Source organism: Oreochromis niloticus, linkage group LG13 (assembly GCF_001858045.2).
Source record: "Oreochromis niloticus isolate F11D_XX linkage group LG13, O_niloticus_UMD_NMBU, whole genome shotgun sequence".
Taxonomy (NCBI): Eukaryota; Metazoa; Chordata; class Actinopteri; order Cichliformes; family Cichlidae; genus Oreochromis; species Oreochromis niloticus.
This window is the reverse complement of record NC_031978.2, coordinates 15,381,405-15,400,745: the sequence shown is the minus strand read 5'-3', so window position 1 is coordinate 15,400,745 and position 19,341 is coordinate 15,381,405. Positions and strand designations below refer to the sequence as shown.

The 19,341-nt window shown below is 39.1% G+C and overlaps 2 protein-coding genes across 4 annotated transcripts in view; one reads left to right on the top strand and one right to left on the bottom strand.

Annotated features, from left to right (window-relative positions):
• pcsk2 (proprotein convertase subtilisin/kexin type 2) overlaps positions 1–7,471 on the top strand; it is a 30,213-nt gene extending 22,742 nt beyond the window's left edge. The window contains exons 10-12 of the mRNA XM_003438263.5: positions 690–790; positions 2,152–2,379; positions 6,393–7,471. Coding sequence (XP_003438311.1) covers positions 690–790; positions 2,152–2,379; positions 6,393–6,882 — 819 coding nt within the window. The 3' untranslated portion in view covers positions 6,883–7,471. The remainder of the gene's footprint in view (positions 1–689; positions 791–2,151; positions 2,380–6,392) is intronic.
• A 1,169-nt stretch (positions 7,472–8,640) lies between these two features.
• On the bottom strand, positions 8,641–18,589 carry bfsp1 (beaded filament structural protein 1). 3 transcript variants are annotated; one of them, XR_269757.3, is made up of 9 exons: positions 18,076–18,589; positions 17,145–17,205; positions 16,604–16,699; positions 14,856–14,948; positions 12,923–13,036; positions 11,460–11,680; positions 10,417–10,508; positions 9,142–10,198; positions 8,641–9,045 (listed from the first exon to the last, which is right to left on the bottom strand). XR_269757.3 is itself a non-coding variant. In XM_005474203.3 (8 exons), exons 1-8 carry the CDS (start codon positions 18,438–18,440, stop codon positions 9,195–9,197), a joined length of 2,046 nt encoding a protein of 681 aa, XP_005474260.1. In that variant the 5' UTR covers positions 18,441–18,589; the 3' UTR covers positions 8,641–9,194. The 3 variants fall into 3 exon arrangements, 2 of the variants coding, with proteins under 2 accessions (XP_005474260.1, XP_019221794.1); XM_005474203.3 differs by having other exon boundaries at positions 8,641–10,198; XM_019366249.2 differs by having other exon boundaries at positions 8,641–10,198; positions 12,923–13,030.
• Between the last annotated feature and the right edge of the window lie 752 nt (positions 18,590–19,341).

The following is a 19,341-nucleotide window of genomic DNA, read 5'->3' as shown; positions in this document are numbered from 1 at the left end:
ATATTCTTTTAAAATTTGTGCTCATTTTTAATTTGATGCCAGCAATATGGTTCAAAATAGGACAACAGCATGTTTGCCACTGGCTTGCATCACGCGTCACTCTGTAAGCGGGAACCGAGGAGACCAGCCGTTGTAATTTTTCCCCTTTTTGGCCTAATGTTTGATTTGAGCTCTGGGCCACATTTGCTGTATTTTTTTTTTTTATTATTTCATAATGGATCAGTAACAGGTCTGGAGTTGTGGCTTTCGGACGTCTTGCTGAGCACATGCACTGATTTCCACTACACAACTGTGTCTATTTCAGACAAAATCACTGTTATTTCATACAATTTTTTTGTCCTTGTTCCCCATGTCCACAACATGTATTTGTATTTCACAAAGTCCTTTAATGAAATTGTGTACCATATATGAAGAAAAATTGGATTTGCTTTATGCATATTGAGTTATCTGATTTAATACAACAATTATTATAACATATTACTTATTAAAGTGAAATTTTGATTATAACATTACATCTTTTTGCATATTTGCAACAATGGCAAAATCAACTACACAAAATAAACATTAAAATTACTTTGATATATTTTTTTTTTTACTTGTACTTGAAGAGTGCCTTCTAAGAACAAACGTAAACGATAAAAAAATGTTAATCTTCTACGTATAAAGCTGTCTTTTTGTGATTATTTTAGGCTACTACAGATCTGTATGGGAACTGCACACTGCGTCACTCGGGAACCTCAGCAGCAGCGCCAGAGGCAGCTGGTGTCTTTGCTCTGGCTCTTGAGGCTAAGTATGTACTCTACTGGCCCTTTCAAAGGGCTATAATAATTGTGATTATTGATTTAGACAGACTGCCTGTATAAAAACATAATTAGGTTTCCTTATTCAACTTCACTCTGCTGGAGAAAGTGATAATCACGAGGTATCATTTTAACCATTAGATCTGGACAATCTTCAGTTTGTTTTTATGCCATTTATTTCTGAGTTACTCTTTATTTTTAAGTACAACCTCGAGCTTTTATGTATTTTTGCAGTAATGTCTTTAACGTCCTCTGTCTGTGTGCATCTAAACTCCTTGAGAGCACAAATAATCTCTCCACTCTTCACAGAGTTGCTTATTTATCACTGTGAGGCGAATGAAAAGGAAAAACTGCACTCACTCTAACACCCACAGAGCACAGACTCAATGTATGTTTGTACCAACGGCACAAATAACCCTGGATCAATGCTCTTTATACCTTAGTGGAAGGCTAAAAGAAATTCAGTTGATTTTCTTTTAAGCGGTCTCAGTACTTTCCCATATATGCCAGATGATACAAAAAAAAAATCACTTATTATCTTAGCTTGCTGAAAATATTTCTGTCTAGAGGCTAATCTTTGCAATCTACGGATTCCATCCTTGATGTGTCATACTAAATCTGTTAATCATGCCATTTACAGTCCATTACAAGATAGAATTCACTTTATGAGTTTCATTAGTTCTAAAGAAAAGGATCCTTGTGGATCAGAAAGTAATTGAAAACATTTACCACTTAAGCAAACCCACCCACACATTATTATGAAACCTGGAGAATTACAGCTTCTATAATCCTTGAGGGGAGACGTTTCCTTTTCTCAGATGCTTCATTGCTCACGTTAAAGGGTGACAAGATTCTCTTGCCTTTAACTAACACCAGATAGTGAAGTTGAGTAAAGAAACAGTGTTTGCTTTGCACACACAATAATGATGTTGCTGTTGGGAGGAGCGGATGCTCACCCTGTCCGGCGGCAAATAACCCACAAGCCTTTTTACTGCCCAAACACACTTGAATCGTGCAGCAGCAGGAGTCAGTGAGTCAGCCAGAACAAAGCTGTCACTACACACAGCCAATATAATGGAGGGAGACACAGACAAAAGCAACCTTCTGCCTCCAAGCATAGACTCTATGATGTTTAGATAATTGAAAGCATTTAATTTCAGCAAACCCATGAATCAGAAATGTTTACAATTGTAACATTTGTTTTCTTTTGCTTTTACTACTTGTAACTAAGCTTTCAGTGTTTTTCTAGTTAGCCCTACCACAGCTAACCTACAATGCCGTCTCTTCTCTGTCACTCTTTTTTCCCCTTGCCTTTGTCATATGTGCGCTCGTGACTGTCAATCCATCACAGCCCTAACCTGACATGGAGAGACATGCAGCACCTGTCAGTCCTAACTTCTAAGAGAAACCAGCTCCATGACGAAGTTCACCAGTGGCGAAGGAATGGCGTGGGACTCGAGTTCAATCACCTTTTTGGCTATGGCGTGCTGGATGCTGGGGGCATGGTGAAAATGGCAAAGGAATGGAAAACTGTGCCTGAGCGTTTTCACTGTGTAGCTGGATCCATTCAGGAAGTCCAGTGAGTCACATTTCTATTTATTCTGCAGTTTCTTGTGCCCCAAATGCTGGATATTACATGTGTACACTGTATAGTCCACAATCTCAAACTGCTTTTTTTTCCAAAATTTTGAAAGGGAAACCCTGCTGAGTGCAAAAGACACAATCAACTAATTACTGGGTAATCCCAGTATGGCTAATTCAATAAAACATTGCAAAGGGAGTGTCTACTTCATGATGCTGTAATGTTTGGATTGGGTCCTCAGTCTCTCTGCTGGTTTTGAAAATTTTAAAAAGTCAACATTGAATACCCTGGCAGAGGAGCACGAGTCAAGGCACCGACTGAATTACATTTCTAAATTTCAGTTAAATGAAACATCTAAAGTGGTAATATAGATTTGAGCATTTTGTCTAGTCTTGTCTTGTTTTGATTGATAGCGACAGTTTTGCTAATTTTACTTCCCTGGGATGTTTGACCTTCATCACGAAGAATGATGTATGCGCTCAGTTTATCAGATGACTAATTTAGCTGTTGAAGCGAGGTGACTGAGTGCACATCATGAAATCTGCACTTACTAGAAGGATTTTCTGTCAATACAACTACAGATAGGGGATAAAATAAAGGAAAAGCCTGCACTCGCCTACAGAGAAAGGTGATATGGTGGTTCTCTAAAGCCGTGAGGGTGAGGGGTAGGGGAACTGCTGGCATGGTTTGGGTCCAGATGTGTCATATGTGCGAAGCTCCCCTACAAATCAATACAAAGTTGCTATGGATGATAATTACATTTATCCTATGATGGAACACCTCTGTTCTGCTGGGAGTGGTCTCTTCCAGGATGACAATACTCCAAACCATAGGATACAAGCAGTCACTGGATGTTTGAGTATGGCAATAATGTGAAATACACAGTGAACTAAATCACAACCTAAGTGAGATTTTGACCTGATGTCTAAGGTAACGTTCTACACCACCACCATTAAAACAACAGCTTTGGTCCTTGTCTCCAGGAGATTTCATGAGATCTTTGAGATTTTGTTGATTTTCCTTTAATTTGCTAATGTTACCATTACTATTGTTGTTGCCCAGTGTGCACTCAGAACAAATCTATGTCTAAAAAATGTCTGGAGAGCATCTTTAGCAACAGAATTACTAAAGCACAGAAGGGAATATGTAACATGCTTAAAACTGCATGCCTGTTACAAGTGACCTTTATGAGTCATATGTCTGAGTGCGTAATCAAGTTGTGGCTACATCAGGAGTTGGCGGGAAGGAGGCAATATAGTTTTTGGATGGGATTCCTTTAAAATGACTATATCATTCTAAGCATGATGCATTTCTCATATGAAATAATGTTAACTACATCAGTTTGAGCTCTGGCAGCTTCAGTCTCTGCCCTCATATTTCACAGATGCAGCTGTAGTTAATGTGTTCTCCCTTTCGTCTTATCCTCACTACATCAGTACATTATCCCTCCCTGTATTTTGTCCATCTACAGCCTTGCTTTCACTTCGCTGTGCTTCCAATCTCCATCTCTGTCGTCCTCTCTTATCCACTCACATCACCTCTTCCTCTGATTCCCCTGTCCCCACCACTGCACCCGTCACAAGGGTTCTGCTATCCATTCATCTGTCATATCGTAAGGCTTTGAGCTTGAGTGTGTGATGCCTGGTGGTTTCCTCCATCCCTCTTATTTGCTCTAATTAGAGCAACACAAGTAGGCTTGGAGTTCCCTGGAAATGCCATCAATCCTGGCGGAGGTGTACATTTGTGTAGATGTGTGTGACCTAAAGTAATGCTTTAACATGTATTGTGAAAATGTCAGTGTGTGGGTGAAGATAAAAAGCCGAGTGAATACAGTCCGTCTTTGTATTTTCTTCCACCATCAACACCCACAGTACCTTATTTCGGTCTCTAATCAGAGCTTCACAGACGATTCAGTCACGACAACATGGTGTGAAAATGTTCCTTTGTGTGCCTGCGTGTGTGTGTTTCTGTGTGTCCCTCCCCTGAGTTCAGTGACAGATAAAAAAAAGAGCATGGTACAGCTTTTATTGCATCCCTGGGGAGGCCACATGCAAATGATGGAAAGAACCTGCTCTCTTATACAGAGTGCTGGTGACTTTACACTGTCATTATTATCTGGATATTTAAGGTTCCAGTGCAAAAACCAAACCAAAACCCCAAAACCAAAAATAACCTTTTTTTTTAAATTGACATGAAAAAAGTTTGCATATCTCAGGGAAAAATGAGTAGTGGGGTGGTGTTCATAGTTAAGAAGCTCCAAAAGAAACCTCTCTCTTCTTTTGAGGGCTGTGTTAAAAGCTATATTGCCAGCTGTGCCATATTTTTCATCAGTTCACCGTTTCCAAAGCAGCACTGCAGGGTTTTTGCTGCCTCTATTGTGGTAGAGCTATAATTACAACAAGCCCACCTCTGATGATATTGTATCAGCGGAGAAAAGCAATAAACACTAACATCGCCATTCTAGCAAACACACTCTCAGCACTGATCTGATAGCTGCTCGGGCTCGCTGCAGCTTACTTTGCTGGAGGAGAACTTCTCATTATCAGTGGAGCTGGCACACAGTGCCACGCTGTGTGGCAGGTTTGTTTTTAATCTCCACTGGTCCTGCCCTTCAGAGGCATCCCTGTCCCTGCTCCACAGCTGACTGCTGTAATTACTCTTGCATGTTAACTGATAGGCACAATGCAGCTGCTGCACACAAGATCCCCTTTTTAGGTTCATATGCACACGCTGTAATAAAAAAATAAATCACTAGTTAACTCCCCAAGAATAATGCTTTTAAAAATGAAGATGCCAAGAAAAGCTGTTGTAGTACATCCAGACATTAACTACATGTTTTTAAAGAAGTGTTTCTTCTTTACAGGTACAGGCTTTTTACATATAACACTTCTAATGTTGATGGAGAAAAAACAAAGCTCTTATATTTGGCTTTTTCAAATTTCTTATCACAGGGTGTAACTTGTTGTGCAATACTGCGCTACGAACTGTTCTGTTTTTCTGGGAATAGCAATTTACTTCATCAGCTCACCACTGCACTCACCTCGCTGTGCTCTGCATAGCGCTCTATTAATCATTTTTCAAACTGAATGCTGTTCCACGCGTCTCTCTCTCACTCAGTTTCTGTGTTTCTTCTCTGCTTCCCTCTCTTCACCCCCTAAACCAGGCCCATTTCCCACTGCTGTGATGTGGCCTTAGCCTCTAATAATGTTATTAAGCCTCTTCACAGCCTTTGGCCACCACCCCTACCCTGCTGTGTTCCCACTCTTTCTTCCCATCACCCAGGGAGATATAAAAGTACATCTTACCGACCAAAAAGCGACAAGACTTGAGAAACCAGCTATCATAGCAAACAGCAAATCTCATGATGAGCCTAGAAATCAGTAGAAATTTTGATCATATGCAATAATAGACGTCTATTAGAATAAAAGCACTGTGTGAGACTTGTAGTAAAAAGATGCTATGCAACTACCAGTCAATTTAACAAATAGGGAACACCTGTGAAATCATTGAGTAAGAAGAAATTATGACATCTGTGCTCTAAATTTTGGAAAACAAGCTTTAGACTCATTGCAAACTGGTTACTTCTAGAATATCAAGTAGGTGGTCTTTTAATGTTGACCAAAGAGCATATTATTCTCACCGCAACAAAAAAAAGTACAGAGTAAATTAATCAGACATGACAGTCATGACTGCTTTTGTGCAATAAGGGAACAAGAAAAAAAGGTGCTTCATTTTTTTGTCAGGGTTGGCTGGTTCTATTGAAAAAATAGGTCAGGTGCTGTATTTACTGGAACATTAAAATAAGAGCAGGTAAAAGGTGACGGTTCTTTCACCTGTTCTCTCACGATTACATTCAGGGATTCCCGGTGCCATTGTCCAATGCCATATAATACTTACTACATATACTACATGGTCTTGTTTCATCATTCTCTTTTATAGCTGTTATGTTACTTTGCTATGTTTCTCTAACATGCAGTTTTCATTTCTCCAATCTGATTCTTCTTCCCCAGTAAAATCCAGTCTGGTAACAAGCTGGTGCTGGCCATAACCACTGAAGCCTGTCAGGGAAAGGACAACTTTGTCCGCTACCTGGAGCATGTTCAGGCTGTAGTCACTGTCAATGCCAGCCGACGTGGTGACCTCAACATCAACATGACCTCACCGATGGGCACAAAATCCATACTGTTGAGCCGAAGGCCCCGTGATGATGACTCCAAGGTGGGCTTTGACAAGTGGCCCTTCATGACCACGCATACCTGGGGAGAGGACCCCCGTGGGACCTGGGTCCTTGAGGTGGGCTTTCAGGGTGACGAGCCACAGCGAGGGGTCCTGAAGGAGTGGACTCTCATGCTGCACGGAACACAAAGTGCCCCTTATATAGACCAGATAGTACGTGATTATCAGTCCAAACTAGCCATGTCCAAAAAGGAGGAGCTGGAGGAGGAGCTGGATGAGGCTGTAGAGAGAAGTCTGAAGAGTTTGCTCAGTAAAAACAACTAGAATCCCATCTGCATGTTGCCAGCTCACCTATCACCTATCTTCCTTCTGCAGTCTCGCTCTGTCCTTCTCTAAAATTTCACTGCATCTCTTAAGTTCTCCTAAGTCCCTTGTTATCCTCCCTTTGGTCTACCTCTGTTCCTCTCCTGTCTCTGCTTTTTGTTATCAGATGTTAAAATTAGCCCCTTCGATGAATGTTTCTTGTAATCCAGTCATGATAAAAGTGTAACCTTCAATAATCTATTCTATAGAGAGAAAACAAACTATATCACCTGGGTTTTTACACTCTACAGAACTGTACATAAAGCAAACGCAAGCCACTCTTTCATGCTCTTGCTTTAACTGCCCTAAACCTCTCTTCTGCCAAATGTTGTACAGTTTGTGACTGTAAATGATTTTCTGTGCCATTCTACTTAAAGTTTAATATCTTGCAAACAGAGCAGTGCTATTTCTTTCTGTTTATATTTTTGTGACATGCACTGTTTATATAAACATGGAAAGAATGTGTAATTCATTTTGCAGCCTGTAGTCATCAATTCATATTTCATAATCTTTGATGGACTATAATAAATCTATTCAGCTGTTTATTAAAGCACTTGAGTGATTTGAAATACACCGCCAAAGGCAGTGAATGCATGTAGAAAACCGGCCATTCTCTGTTACATGATGCTGCATGTGCTCCACTTAAACTGGAGCACAGGCAGGATAGCAGTCACCCTACTGTAAAACACATCAACAAGCAAAATCGTCTAATCTTTCCCAGGTTTCTTTCATTCTGTACTGTGCTGTTCAATAAACAGAATAACCCCCCTAAAATGCTCCTTGCCTAGGTACTATAGACACTTCCTTTATTTATAGAGGCAAAATGTAGCACCAATAAATCACTGTCATATAAATTATTAACAGCGTATTGACTGTAAATCTTTAAAGCATAGAGGCTTCACTCAGTAAATAAAGTGTTTCCTGGACAAATGTTTCAGGATGTAAATAAGGATTGTCTAAAGAGAGCTAAAACACTTACTTTCCTACAAAACAAACTCTTTCAGAATGAAAAACGAGCAGCAGCAAAGAGCAGAGAGTTAGCAATTGTCTGAACTACCTACCCAGATGCAACCCGAACTAAAAGCAACGTGAATGTCAGATATACATTCATCAGGCTGCCTCATAATCCAAATGCTAATGCTTGTGCTAATTTCAGTGTGCAGTTCGGTATGTAAGTAAGCAACTGTTGCTCTTAAAATCTAATGTCAGTAAATTGCTTTTACAGCTTACTTCCACTTCCTCTATTGGGCAGAAATTTAAATCAGTGTTCATTTATGAGGAGAGAATGTGGAAAAAGACCATTACTAGCATGAAGACTTTTAATTATCTCAGCCATTATTCAGTTTTACTCAAATAAGTTAGCACAATTAATAGCAGTAATCCAAGTAATATATATATTTTTATAAAGTAAGATTTCAGACTAATCTGTTCAAATACGTCTTAGAAATCTTCTCTGAAGTGTTTTACATACTCTATATCATGTTTGTCTCCTACAATTGTCTTACATTGTGAACAAGGTAAGGTCACATTAAAAAAAATCTTATTATTATTCTTTTTGCAGATGCTAGAGCCTTGGCAGCAAGACTTCCTAAGCCATTTCTAAATGTTCAAAGGCACCTACAATGTCCAGTAAAAAAAGACTTTTATCATATTTTAATAGAACATATAAAGTGCTTGCTACATATTGGTTATGTAAAGGCAAACACAACAATGTATCAATTGATGTTTGGGTCTTTTTTATTATTAAATATATCAAAGCAAATTAATACACAGCAAAATTGTGCTGAGGGCAGGCAGTGGCATCCAATTGAACAATTGAGCTAAAAAGGGGAAGGTCAGAGTTCTAAGACAGAGTTCAAAAAGGGTGGCTCAGCTTTTTGTTTTCAATTTTTTGTGTTTTTTCTCTCTTTTTATAGGTGGCGCTTTGTTTTTTTCATTTTTCCAAGTTTTCAGACAGTAAAGGACTCAGCATGAGTATGAGTGAATATCTCGAACAACAACAGCAGTACTTATGGAACCAGCAAAACATATTCTGGACGCAAGACCAGAGACTGCAAGCAAATGGAAGAGCAATGTTTATCAAAGCAGGAATGTCTAGTTGCTCTTTATGTGTGGATGGTCTCCCTAAGAGACAAGAACATTAGAGTTAAAACAGTAGTTTTAGAAACAGTGGTGATTATGAAGTCCAAGTGTATCAATATTATCTTCCAGTTAGAGGACCTGTCTCATGTAGGGTCCTGGTTTTCTGACCCTTTATGTCAGGTGACATGGTTTCAGTGTTTCTTCTTGCTGGACTTCTCAATCATGGTCTCCACCACCACAGAAGTTTCCTCATAACCTTTCATCTTGCGGCCATTGGAGAACTTTTCCACAGACTCCACAACCTCCACCTTCTCGTAAGTCATGGCATCTGGAGTAAAGCTAGTCGAGCTGGTGCTGGTGCTGGTGCTAGTGCTGGAACTTGAACTGGAGCTGGTGCTGGCACCACGAGGTGCAGGCTTTGGAGTGGGCCCACTTGGGCCGTCGTCATCCCTAGTTTTCTTGGGATGTTTAGCACCTGAGGTGGGATCTTTGGGGGCAGAGCTTGGGCCAGAGGGTGGAGATACTGGTCTTGGCTCCTTTGAGTGAGGTTGAGGCTCTCTATTGTTGTTTTTACCTTTTTCTCCATTATCCTTTTGTATTCCACCCTTTTTATCCTCCTTTCCTTCTCCTCCAGAGGGAGGCATGGTTGGACTGAGAGGCCTAGGATCTACCATGGGTTGAGGAGGTGGAGGGGATGGTGTGTCACGTCCATAAGGTTCATAGGGAGGCATCATTCCATCTCTGATAGTAACAAAGATGTGGCCAGCTGATGGCGTGGAGGTGTAGAAGCAGGGATCTAGGTAGCTTCCGTCACCGGTGACAAGCACATAACGACCCTTGGTGTAGAAATCAGCGATGGGTTCAGGCTTCTTGTACTTCCTCATTCTTTCTCTGACGATGTTACAGAGAGTGTCAAAGGCTTTGCTAATCTGAGCTCCATCTGGAACATCCTGTGGAGACACTCCACTGAGAGCAGGTCTCTGCTCTTCTCTCTTCACCCCCTCCTCTTGCACTTCCTCAGACTGGACCGCCTTTGTTTCTTCATTTGGACCCTCTCCACTGGCTCCGTTTTCTTCCTCCTGGCCACTGTCCATCACATCTTTTGGGGTCAGATCCTTCTTCTTCAGGCCCTTCTTAACCATTATCTTCTGTCGTGGCTTGATACTGGTGATCTCCTGAATAGCCTGTGTGATATCTAGACACAAATGAGGTTTAGGTCAACTAGATATAAATAAATAAAATTTAAAAAATGTATAGACTAGCACTATTAAATCTTTGTAGATTCTAAATATTATAAGGACATTGCTTTTGTTAGACATAATCTTTAAGGACACATGTTGGTGTCTCAACTATAACGACCGAGACTCTGAATGAAACTAGCTGTTTTATGTTTTATGTTCTTGGTGACCTTACCTCTCCCTCTGCTTGATGCTGTAGATCTGGGAGTGTAGCGGTAATTAGGGGTAAGCAGGGTAATGGGAGTGCCAATTATTGCTGAATTCAACCTACAGGAAAGAGAGCAGTAAATTGTTACACAGTGATGTTCTGAACAGTTTTCCTGTGCAGGGGAACCTGATCATTCATATGATTCAAAATATGAAATAACACATAACACATAAAATAACCTAAATATAGGCAATCTGACATGAAAACAAAAAACCTTGAGCTGGTAAGGAAGGACACATTTGTTGTCACACAGTGCCATCTGTTGGCCGATTGCACAGAGAAAATAAACCTACTGAGTGTCATAAGGAGCAAATCTAACCTCCTTAGACCCCTTAGGCCAAGTGACCAAGGGTCTTTCAAGAAAGTGATCCTGGAAGTTATGCTGGCAGTTTTGGCTTTAAGTGTCAAAAAAGCCACAAAGGTGTTACATAAAAAATACTGGGTAATACAAATTACCCATGACAGTATTAATGTTTTAAATTTTGAAGTTTTTACACACAATTAAAAGGATGTTTTGCAAGAGGTACATCAAATTTGTCTGGTTTTGAACGTGTTCTATTTTTTTCTTTTCTTTTTCCCATCACTTCCCAGCCTGTTAATAAAAATAGCTCCATTGCCAAAGGCTTTCTCATAGGGGCTCTCTGATTGTTTCTCTCTATTACTGTAGGGTGTTAAGAGAGATAATATTTACAGAAGTGTGCACTGCCTGAATCTATGTTGATCTCAGAAACTTAATTAATTTTTTTAATTTATTATTTTTTTTAAAAAATTACATTTATTTTAGCTGCTGCAAGACTGTGCTCACGCTGACTGTGTGATTAAACCTTTTTAGCCGTGTGATAATTTGTTAGTTTAAATGAATTTATTGCTCTGTACCAGATTTACTGAGCGCCAGCAGTATGTGACATTCCTGTTAGTGATCACTCAGTGAAGTGAGCAACTAATGTTCTCATTCAGGTGTGTGCGAGTGTGTCTTTATGTGTAATAGAAGCAAAGTGGTGTTAGCCTACCTGTTATCTTCATTCTCAATGATCCTCTTGTACCTCTCCAGCTCATTCTCAAGGGATGTCTGGTACATTGCCAGGTGGCGACATTCATTGGTGTACTTCTCCAAGGACCTCTCGGTTTCCTCAATCTCTTTCCGCAGAGATTCGATTTTCTCGTTGTACATTTGGATCTCATCGTCATAGCTCTCCTGGGTGTTTTTGATGGCTTGCTCCAACACTGTAGTCTGATAAAATAGAAAGAGGCAGAGAAGAATAAACAATGGTGATTTCAAGGAGAAATTCACGTTATTAGCGGTATTGCAATGTGTCTAAGAAACATTCTGAATTAACTAAATGCCACTGTATGCATCTTTATTATATCTGCAGAGTCAAATAGACAGGGATGTATAGTGCATAACAAAAGCTGACTGAAGATCGTTATTTGTGCATATAGCAGAGGTTTTATATCAAAAGCATAGCAGCCAAATGAAAGAACATGTGCTTTGAAATCAGTGCAGACAATATATTTATTTTTGAGTTACCTGTGCTATTGAAATAAAGCACTGCTGTGTTTCTCTTTCATGAAAGGAAACACTACTTTGACAAAACTCTACCTTTTAGCTTATTAATCTTCCATAGCAGGGCCGTTGCTGACACCTAGTGGCACATTTGGAGCATCTTTTGCTGTGACATAACCGAGGCTGTTAGGTGAAAACCTATTTAAAGGGGACCTGTTACCTCCATTTCAAGCTTCGTGTTTCAACTTTTGAATTTTACTAGAATAGCTTTAAAGGATCCTTACCTCACAGTCCAGGCTTTTGCACTTAGAGTGAGAGTTGTATGTATATCTAAGGATATCCACTGATACAGATATCTTACAGATATCGCCAGGTGGCGACATTCATTGGTGTACTTGTATCAAAAGACTGAAACACAATTTATAGAGAAGCGGATTGATATATATACTGAAAAATGTAAACTATTGTAAATAAATTGTATAACAGCCCACTCCATGCATTAGAATGGAAAGGTCTGATTAATTAGACAAGGAAATACATACACAGCATATTTGAGTCATCTTGAACAAAAGCACACAAAATGCAGCTTTTCAAATGTGCAAAGATATCAGAATAAATACTGATTTTGGAATTTTGGTCTGAGAAAAATCAAATAATGAGCTGTGTGATATTGTAGTCTTTCAGATGTGTATTTTGCAACTGAATAATGTTTGCAGAATTAGACCAAATGAATAATCAGTTAACTCAAAAAGTGAGCTTAGTTACAGCAGCCACTGGGAGTTTGGGCTGGTCTTTGTGGAATATAGTTTTCTTCTAATAAAAACACTCTTGGCTCCTTTGAGAAATCCTTTTGTGTGCTTCTATAAATATCAGCTTGGCGATAAAAAAAAAAAGAGCGAAGGAAAGAAAAGAAAAAAGAAAAAACATGATGTAATTAAGGCGAAACCTCCTGTTGTCATGGTGACCTACCTCAGTCTGTAGTCGCTGTTTCTGGGCCTGCAGCTGGCAGAGGGCACTCTTGTATTCCTCCAGCTGACTCTGTAGCACTGGTACTTTTTTTTGGGCCAGCAGCTTCTCCTGCTCCTTCACACATGGAGCACAAATCAGTGAACACATGCAGACAAATGCAGTGTGTCTCTACAGCATGAAGGTAATACCACACATACTTAGCCAGCAATAAGGTCTCTCTTCCTAAAGTAAGGAATTTTTAAAGAATTTTGTGGCTTTTTATGTTAATTTGAAATGCATTCCTTTTAGATCTTAACAGTTTGTAATTTTCGGTACTTATTGGCTTTTCTGCTGTTACATTTGTACATTTTTTTCCAATCCATACTTGAAACGTATCATCCCGGCTACTGCAGTAAAGGTCTGTACTGCTCTGACAATCTCCAATACGTAAGGCTGTTCTGCTGTGAAATAAAAGGTTAAACTAAGAGGACGTTTCTGAAATTTACACTTTTCAGGTCATCCTAAACTAAAGGCTGCAAGTAGAAATAAAGATAAATTGGGATTCGATAAATGTTCATAATTACTCACATTACATTCGTGACTAGGCATTCAAACTGCTGGCAGGTCAGTGAGTCAAATACAGTATACAGAGATCAGCTTGGCTCACAATGTGCCCAGAATGGGTTTTTTTAAAATCTTGCCTCAAAGATAAAGACAGTCACATCTGCATCACTGAAGTCCCAAGCTGGTGTGCTTCTCTGTCCTTCAAAAGGCATCCATTTATAAGACTGAAATAGCTTAATTGTTATTATATAGCTTAAAGGTTTAGACAAATAAGTTTATTTCATTTTTTTTATTCAAAACAACTAAAAAGAAACCAAGAAACATACAAAACACTTCACATGTACTTTAAATTAATTACTGCTACCAATAAATATTATTAAAGTTTTGTTGAGGAGAAGTGATGTGTCTCACAATTTTCTCCAAAAAATTGCACATGCCAATATTTTTCCGAAAAGACATGCTTTGGTTTCTAGATCTCAAGATGACATGAAAGACAACACTAATACAATGTGACATATTAAAGTCTAACTGGACAAACTGGTAGTTTCAGTAATCTGTAATATACATGTATTTGACGTTCTTGAAACCTCCCTGCAGGGTGACTATACCTCTAAAAATACCCTCATTTGTCTTTTTAAGAAGAAAGAGTACCCCATTTCAACCCAGTCAAATATAATAGACTAGACTAGAGTGTAGAATAAAATAGAACACCCCTTTATTGTCATTGTACATGTGCAACAAAATTATATCTATCAATTCAAAGTGGTCTGTTGATTCCAAAGGCCACACAGTTTCCATATTCATCAGCAATCAGCGTCCTCCTGTGTCCTTTAAGGAAACATCTGGAACTGCCATACATGCACAAGTCATGCCCACTTGCTTACACTTTATTTTCCACTGGATGTCAGCTCAGCACAGCAGAGCCAAGAGTTGTGGCTCTTTGTTAGTACCCGCAGAGACTTAATTCAACCAATTAAACAATTTCTGCATTTAGAGTCGACATGCCTCTGAGAAATGTTTATATAAATAAATCTCCAATTTGCCACACAAACGCTTGTCACTGTGGCGCAGCTACTAGAAAATTAGCATGCACAGCCGTTCTTCACAGCATTTGCTTCATTATGTGCCCTGACACTCTCATACTGCAGGCCTGTCAATGTGTCTGGATGGCATTGTGACTTTCTCTCTCCTGTGCTTTCTGCACATGCACTCACACACGTATACAAAAACACAGATGCAGTCACAGGCAACCAATTGGACAGAGAAGCCAGTAACCTCATCAACCCCAGACACGTAGCCGGGGCTGGCACACATGCAAACACCATCTTCTCCCCCAGGGAGGGCCATGCACACTCATACACACAAACAATGACAGCATTAGTGACCTCACCTCGGAGATGCCAACTGACACATTGGGAACAAGGGGGAGCGTCTGGTTGATTTGCTTTAAAATGTTTACATAGGTTTGGATCTCTGCGAGGTTCTATGGAGAGAAAGACAATATAAAAGGAAAGTTTTAGTAAGAAAACTCTGCAAAAGTAAAATGAAAATAAAAAAATAAATCTGTAACTCTTCCACTTTGTAGACTAAAATCTTCAGCTAACAAACCTTTCTCTTTTCTTTATCACAATCTATTGAAATGTATTTATAAATGGCACAACATTTACTTCGAGCATGGCCGAGACTTTCTTTACAAATCCTTTTGTAATAGGCTGAGCTCAGATTCTAATAAAGAGAAGCTATATTTCGTCTTTCCACAAGGATACTTCAAAGCTCGAGACCACAAGCCCAATATTCATGTGAGAGGACTCTATTATTTCCGACATAATACTCTGACAGTAGTGCCCATTGATCTGCTCATGATCTCAGTATTGCAGAGTCATGTATTAATTCATTACCAAACACGCCGCTGGGTGAAAGTAAAAAGGAGACAAAATGCTTAGGCATGAAATTCTGTGCAAAGTATGCTGTCTTTTTTTGTTTTAGTGTTTTTGCAGCCATTGTTTTGGACCTTCTAGCTATTGCTACACCACAAAAGAGGGTCTATTTTTATTTTTTCTATGTGCTTTCCAGTCATATGATGAGCATTTTCTGAGCAATACTTTCCGCGCTCACATCACCGACAGTAAATTCACAAATCCCCAGGAACATCATAATATATCCACTGGCAATAATTTCAAGGATTTGAGTCACAACAAAGAGTTGCAGCCCGAGGTGGGCTGCCTGGTCAAAAAGAACAGGACTGAGTGGGGAATAGGCAATAAATCGAGACCAAAAAAAACTCTCTTGAGTTTATTTATGTTGTCAAGAAACAATTTCTAGATGCCACAGCGTAATTAAACACTGAAAGGGGGGTATTATATGAGCGCTCTTTGTTTGTAGTTGATAAAAAAAAATGTGTTTTATAGAGTTTTATCCATTTAAATTGATGTTTTAAAGACACATGGCATAAACAAGCAGAGCATTTTTAGAGAAACGTCTAATCCATGTCAGTACAGCATTTGCTTATTTTCCCTTTAAATTAGCATAATTTGTTGGTGCAAATGAGTTTTGAAGGAAACTTAATGCACAAAGCACGACAATGACTTTGCCTTTTTTCTACATTTTCTTTTTTTCAGCAGTATAATATCTGCTGATAGCAACTAAAGTAATAGCATTGCTAATTATGACCCCTAAACATGAGTTAGGTAATGATAATCTCGTGTAAATATGCAGAAAAAAGTCCATGTTATTTTAGTAATGTTTAATAAAGTAGTGCTTTTGCAGACTACATTTAGCCTCAGGAGAATCTGGTGTGCTATAAACTTTTCAAGTAGCAATCATAGTATTCAATCAAGATCTGTCTAGAAAAGATATTGCCATATATTTAAAAAAAAGAGATAAATATGAAATAAAATATAGTAATCTCGGTGACTTAGGCAAACATGCTTCGTTGCTATGTCGCTATGTTGGCTGTTAATACTATTCACTGCCAGATTAGAAGTCAGATCTCAGTGAGCTCTTAATGCCTTCTTGCTGAGAATACTTAATGTATGATTAAATAAGATCTTAAGAGGATTAGTAGTTAGCAAAGCTCCATAGGTAATTTCCTTTTTTTGGTTTAGGTTGACTTTGATCATTTCCCGTTAGAGTACTGACCTTCTTGTGTCTGTCTCTGGTGGAACTGATGTCATCCTGCAGGAACTGAGACTGGATCTGGTACTCCAGGTTTCTCAGTAGAGCACTGTCAGCCTCCTGCAGGTAAAGAGACCCAAGAGAGGAAAAAATAACTGAGCACCACAATGTGATTTTTTTTAACAAAAACATCAAAGTGACAGACTGCATTCAAATAACAATTCTCTACTGTCCTACAAAGCGTCATAGTGGTAGCGCTCTGGTATTTTCAATCCAAATGAATTATATCTGATCCTTTATACTGATATATTTTTTTTTCAGATGAAATATCTTTTCATTGTGGTACTGCTTTTCTTCAATTTTTAAAATACAATTAAGAATGCATTGGAAAAAAGGCAAACTTTAATTTTTCAAAAATATCATGTGCAAAGCTTTTTATATTTTTACTTACACATGCTCCACGCTTAAATGTTAGAGAGTAACAGTGCACATTTACTAAAACACAGTCATAAATGTCCTTTTGTAGGGGTGCTTAAACAAACATAGCTTTAACTATAGATATTACCTTGTTTAACTGTTCCAGTGTGCCTCGAAGCTGCTCCTGATAATCACATTCATTTCTGTATCTGAATGACAAAAGAACTCATTTATGTGTCCATATAAAGCCAGAGTGCAGTGATTACACTATATACCAGCACATTATTTATATATAATGCCCTGCTGACATGGTAAGCTCACAGTGAGAAAGGATAGCTGAACAAACTCTGTTGTATTTGTAATGTGTCAGAGTAAAGAAATCCAGATTATACATGCTGAAATCCACCTGCCTTCATCTGCTAATTCAACCAAAGCTGGTCAATGTTATTCTTAACTGATCAATAATGCAGCAAGACTGCCTGCAGATAGATGATTACAAGGCCTTTCTAGACAGTTCCAATTAATCAACTGATTCACCTTATTTACAAAAAAAATACCTCTCTCTCTCCCTCTCTCTGTTTTTCCTAATAGTATACTGGAGCCATGGATATACTTCACAAACATTTGAGACTTTTCCTTATGACCTGGAGTGGATAAAAATTAGAAAATGGGTGGATGGATGTTTGCTTGTGTTGCTTTTTTGTTATGGATAAAATTAAAAAAAAGTATATAAAAGTATATAATTTGATTCCTTTATACACGTCACAGCATTATCACAATTTAATGTCTAGCATTGTGTTTTATAATTACTAGTGACACAGTATAGCACATATGATTTAAAACATTTATAACAAATTTTCCTGACTGCCCTATTCTGATTCTTGATTATAGAATAGGATCATTTGAAGACTTTTTAAAAATGCCACGCTTCTTGCAACAATTGTCATCATCATCTTAGTATTGGGTTCATTAGCATTCTAATGATATTTCTATAGTAATGACATTTTTCTCATTACTCCATATCTGAGGAGTTTGACTCCTTACACACATAAAACACCAGCCACTACCCACTCCCTTACTTGTTGGTATATTCATCTAGAATGCGGCAAGCATCCTTCAGCTCCCGCTGCAGCTTGGCATGGTCGGAGAACAGCTCTCGAATGCGCTGCCTGTTGACTTCAATCTGCTCTGTGAAGGCCTCCTCCAGGCCGCTGGCCTCTTCCATTCGCTGCAGTGTCTCCAGCTGCTTGCGGAACACGGCATTGCGCTGCTCTAAGACTCTTGCCCTGTTGATGTACCGGGCAAAGCGGCTGTTGAGCTCCTGGAGGCTCTCCCAGCCCTGGATGGCTGAGATACCTGCAGATTCTTCAGCATCGTCCTCAAAGATATCTGAGCGCTCATACTTTTCCTTGTGCACCTCATGCCGGTAGCTTGTCTTAAACATGATGGCACACTTCTCTCCCGTGGGCTGGTGGTATTCCCGGAGTGCTTAGTCCACCTTAGCACCTTTAATGTGTGAAAACTTGGTTGCTCACCCTTGGCTGTCTCATGCTAGACTGAGCGCTGCACAGTAGTGGCTGATGGCGAAATAGCCCCCCAAACCACCCTCTGGCTGTTGCCATGCATGCTCTGAGCCTGGGGGCTTCCAGAGATTATTGTTGCCTTTGTGGCAGAAAGTAGAAAAGCAATACTGTTGATGACAAAGCAAAACCACAAAGAAAACACAAATGGCCGGCCCACGAAAGCACTGGGATGTCACACACTATTGTTTTGGTTCTTAGTCAGCTGCTTTCTAGATCCCTGGCAGCCTGGATATTGGCACACCACAGGACACAGGGGAAATTTCATGTAGTGCAGTTTGTGGGAGGTGTGGAGAACAATTCCTGCCAAAAGTGGCTACTTGTTGACACTCATTCTGCTTTTATTTATATTTACAAGTTGGTATTGATTCTGTTTTTGTTTATAACCTCAAAGGTATTGCACAACAAATGTATTAACATTCACGCAACTACAGAAGCCATGTGAGTAGATACAGAGATATGCAGTATAGTCAATTGTTCAAAGTCAAAGTCAAATTTATTTATATAGCACATTTAAAACAACAAATGTTGACCAAGGTGCTGTACAATTAAGATAATCAAAAGAAATAAAAACATAGGGAGACATGATAAAAGTTAAGAAAAAGAATCATAAAAATAAAAGATTTGAGTAAGAAGTAAGATAAATAAAAGTAATACAAACTGATTCTGATTTAAAAGACATGGAGTAAAAGTGGGTTTTCAGGCAGGTTTTAAAAAGTGTCCAATGTTGGTGAGGTCCTGATGTGAAGGGGCAGCTTGTTCCAC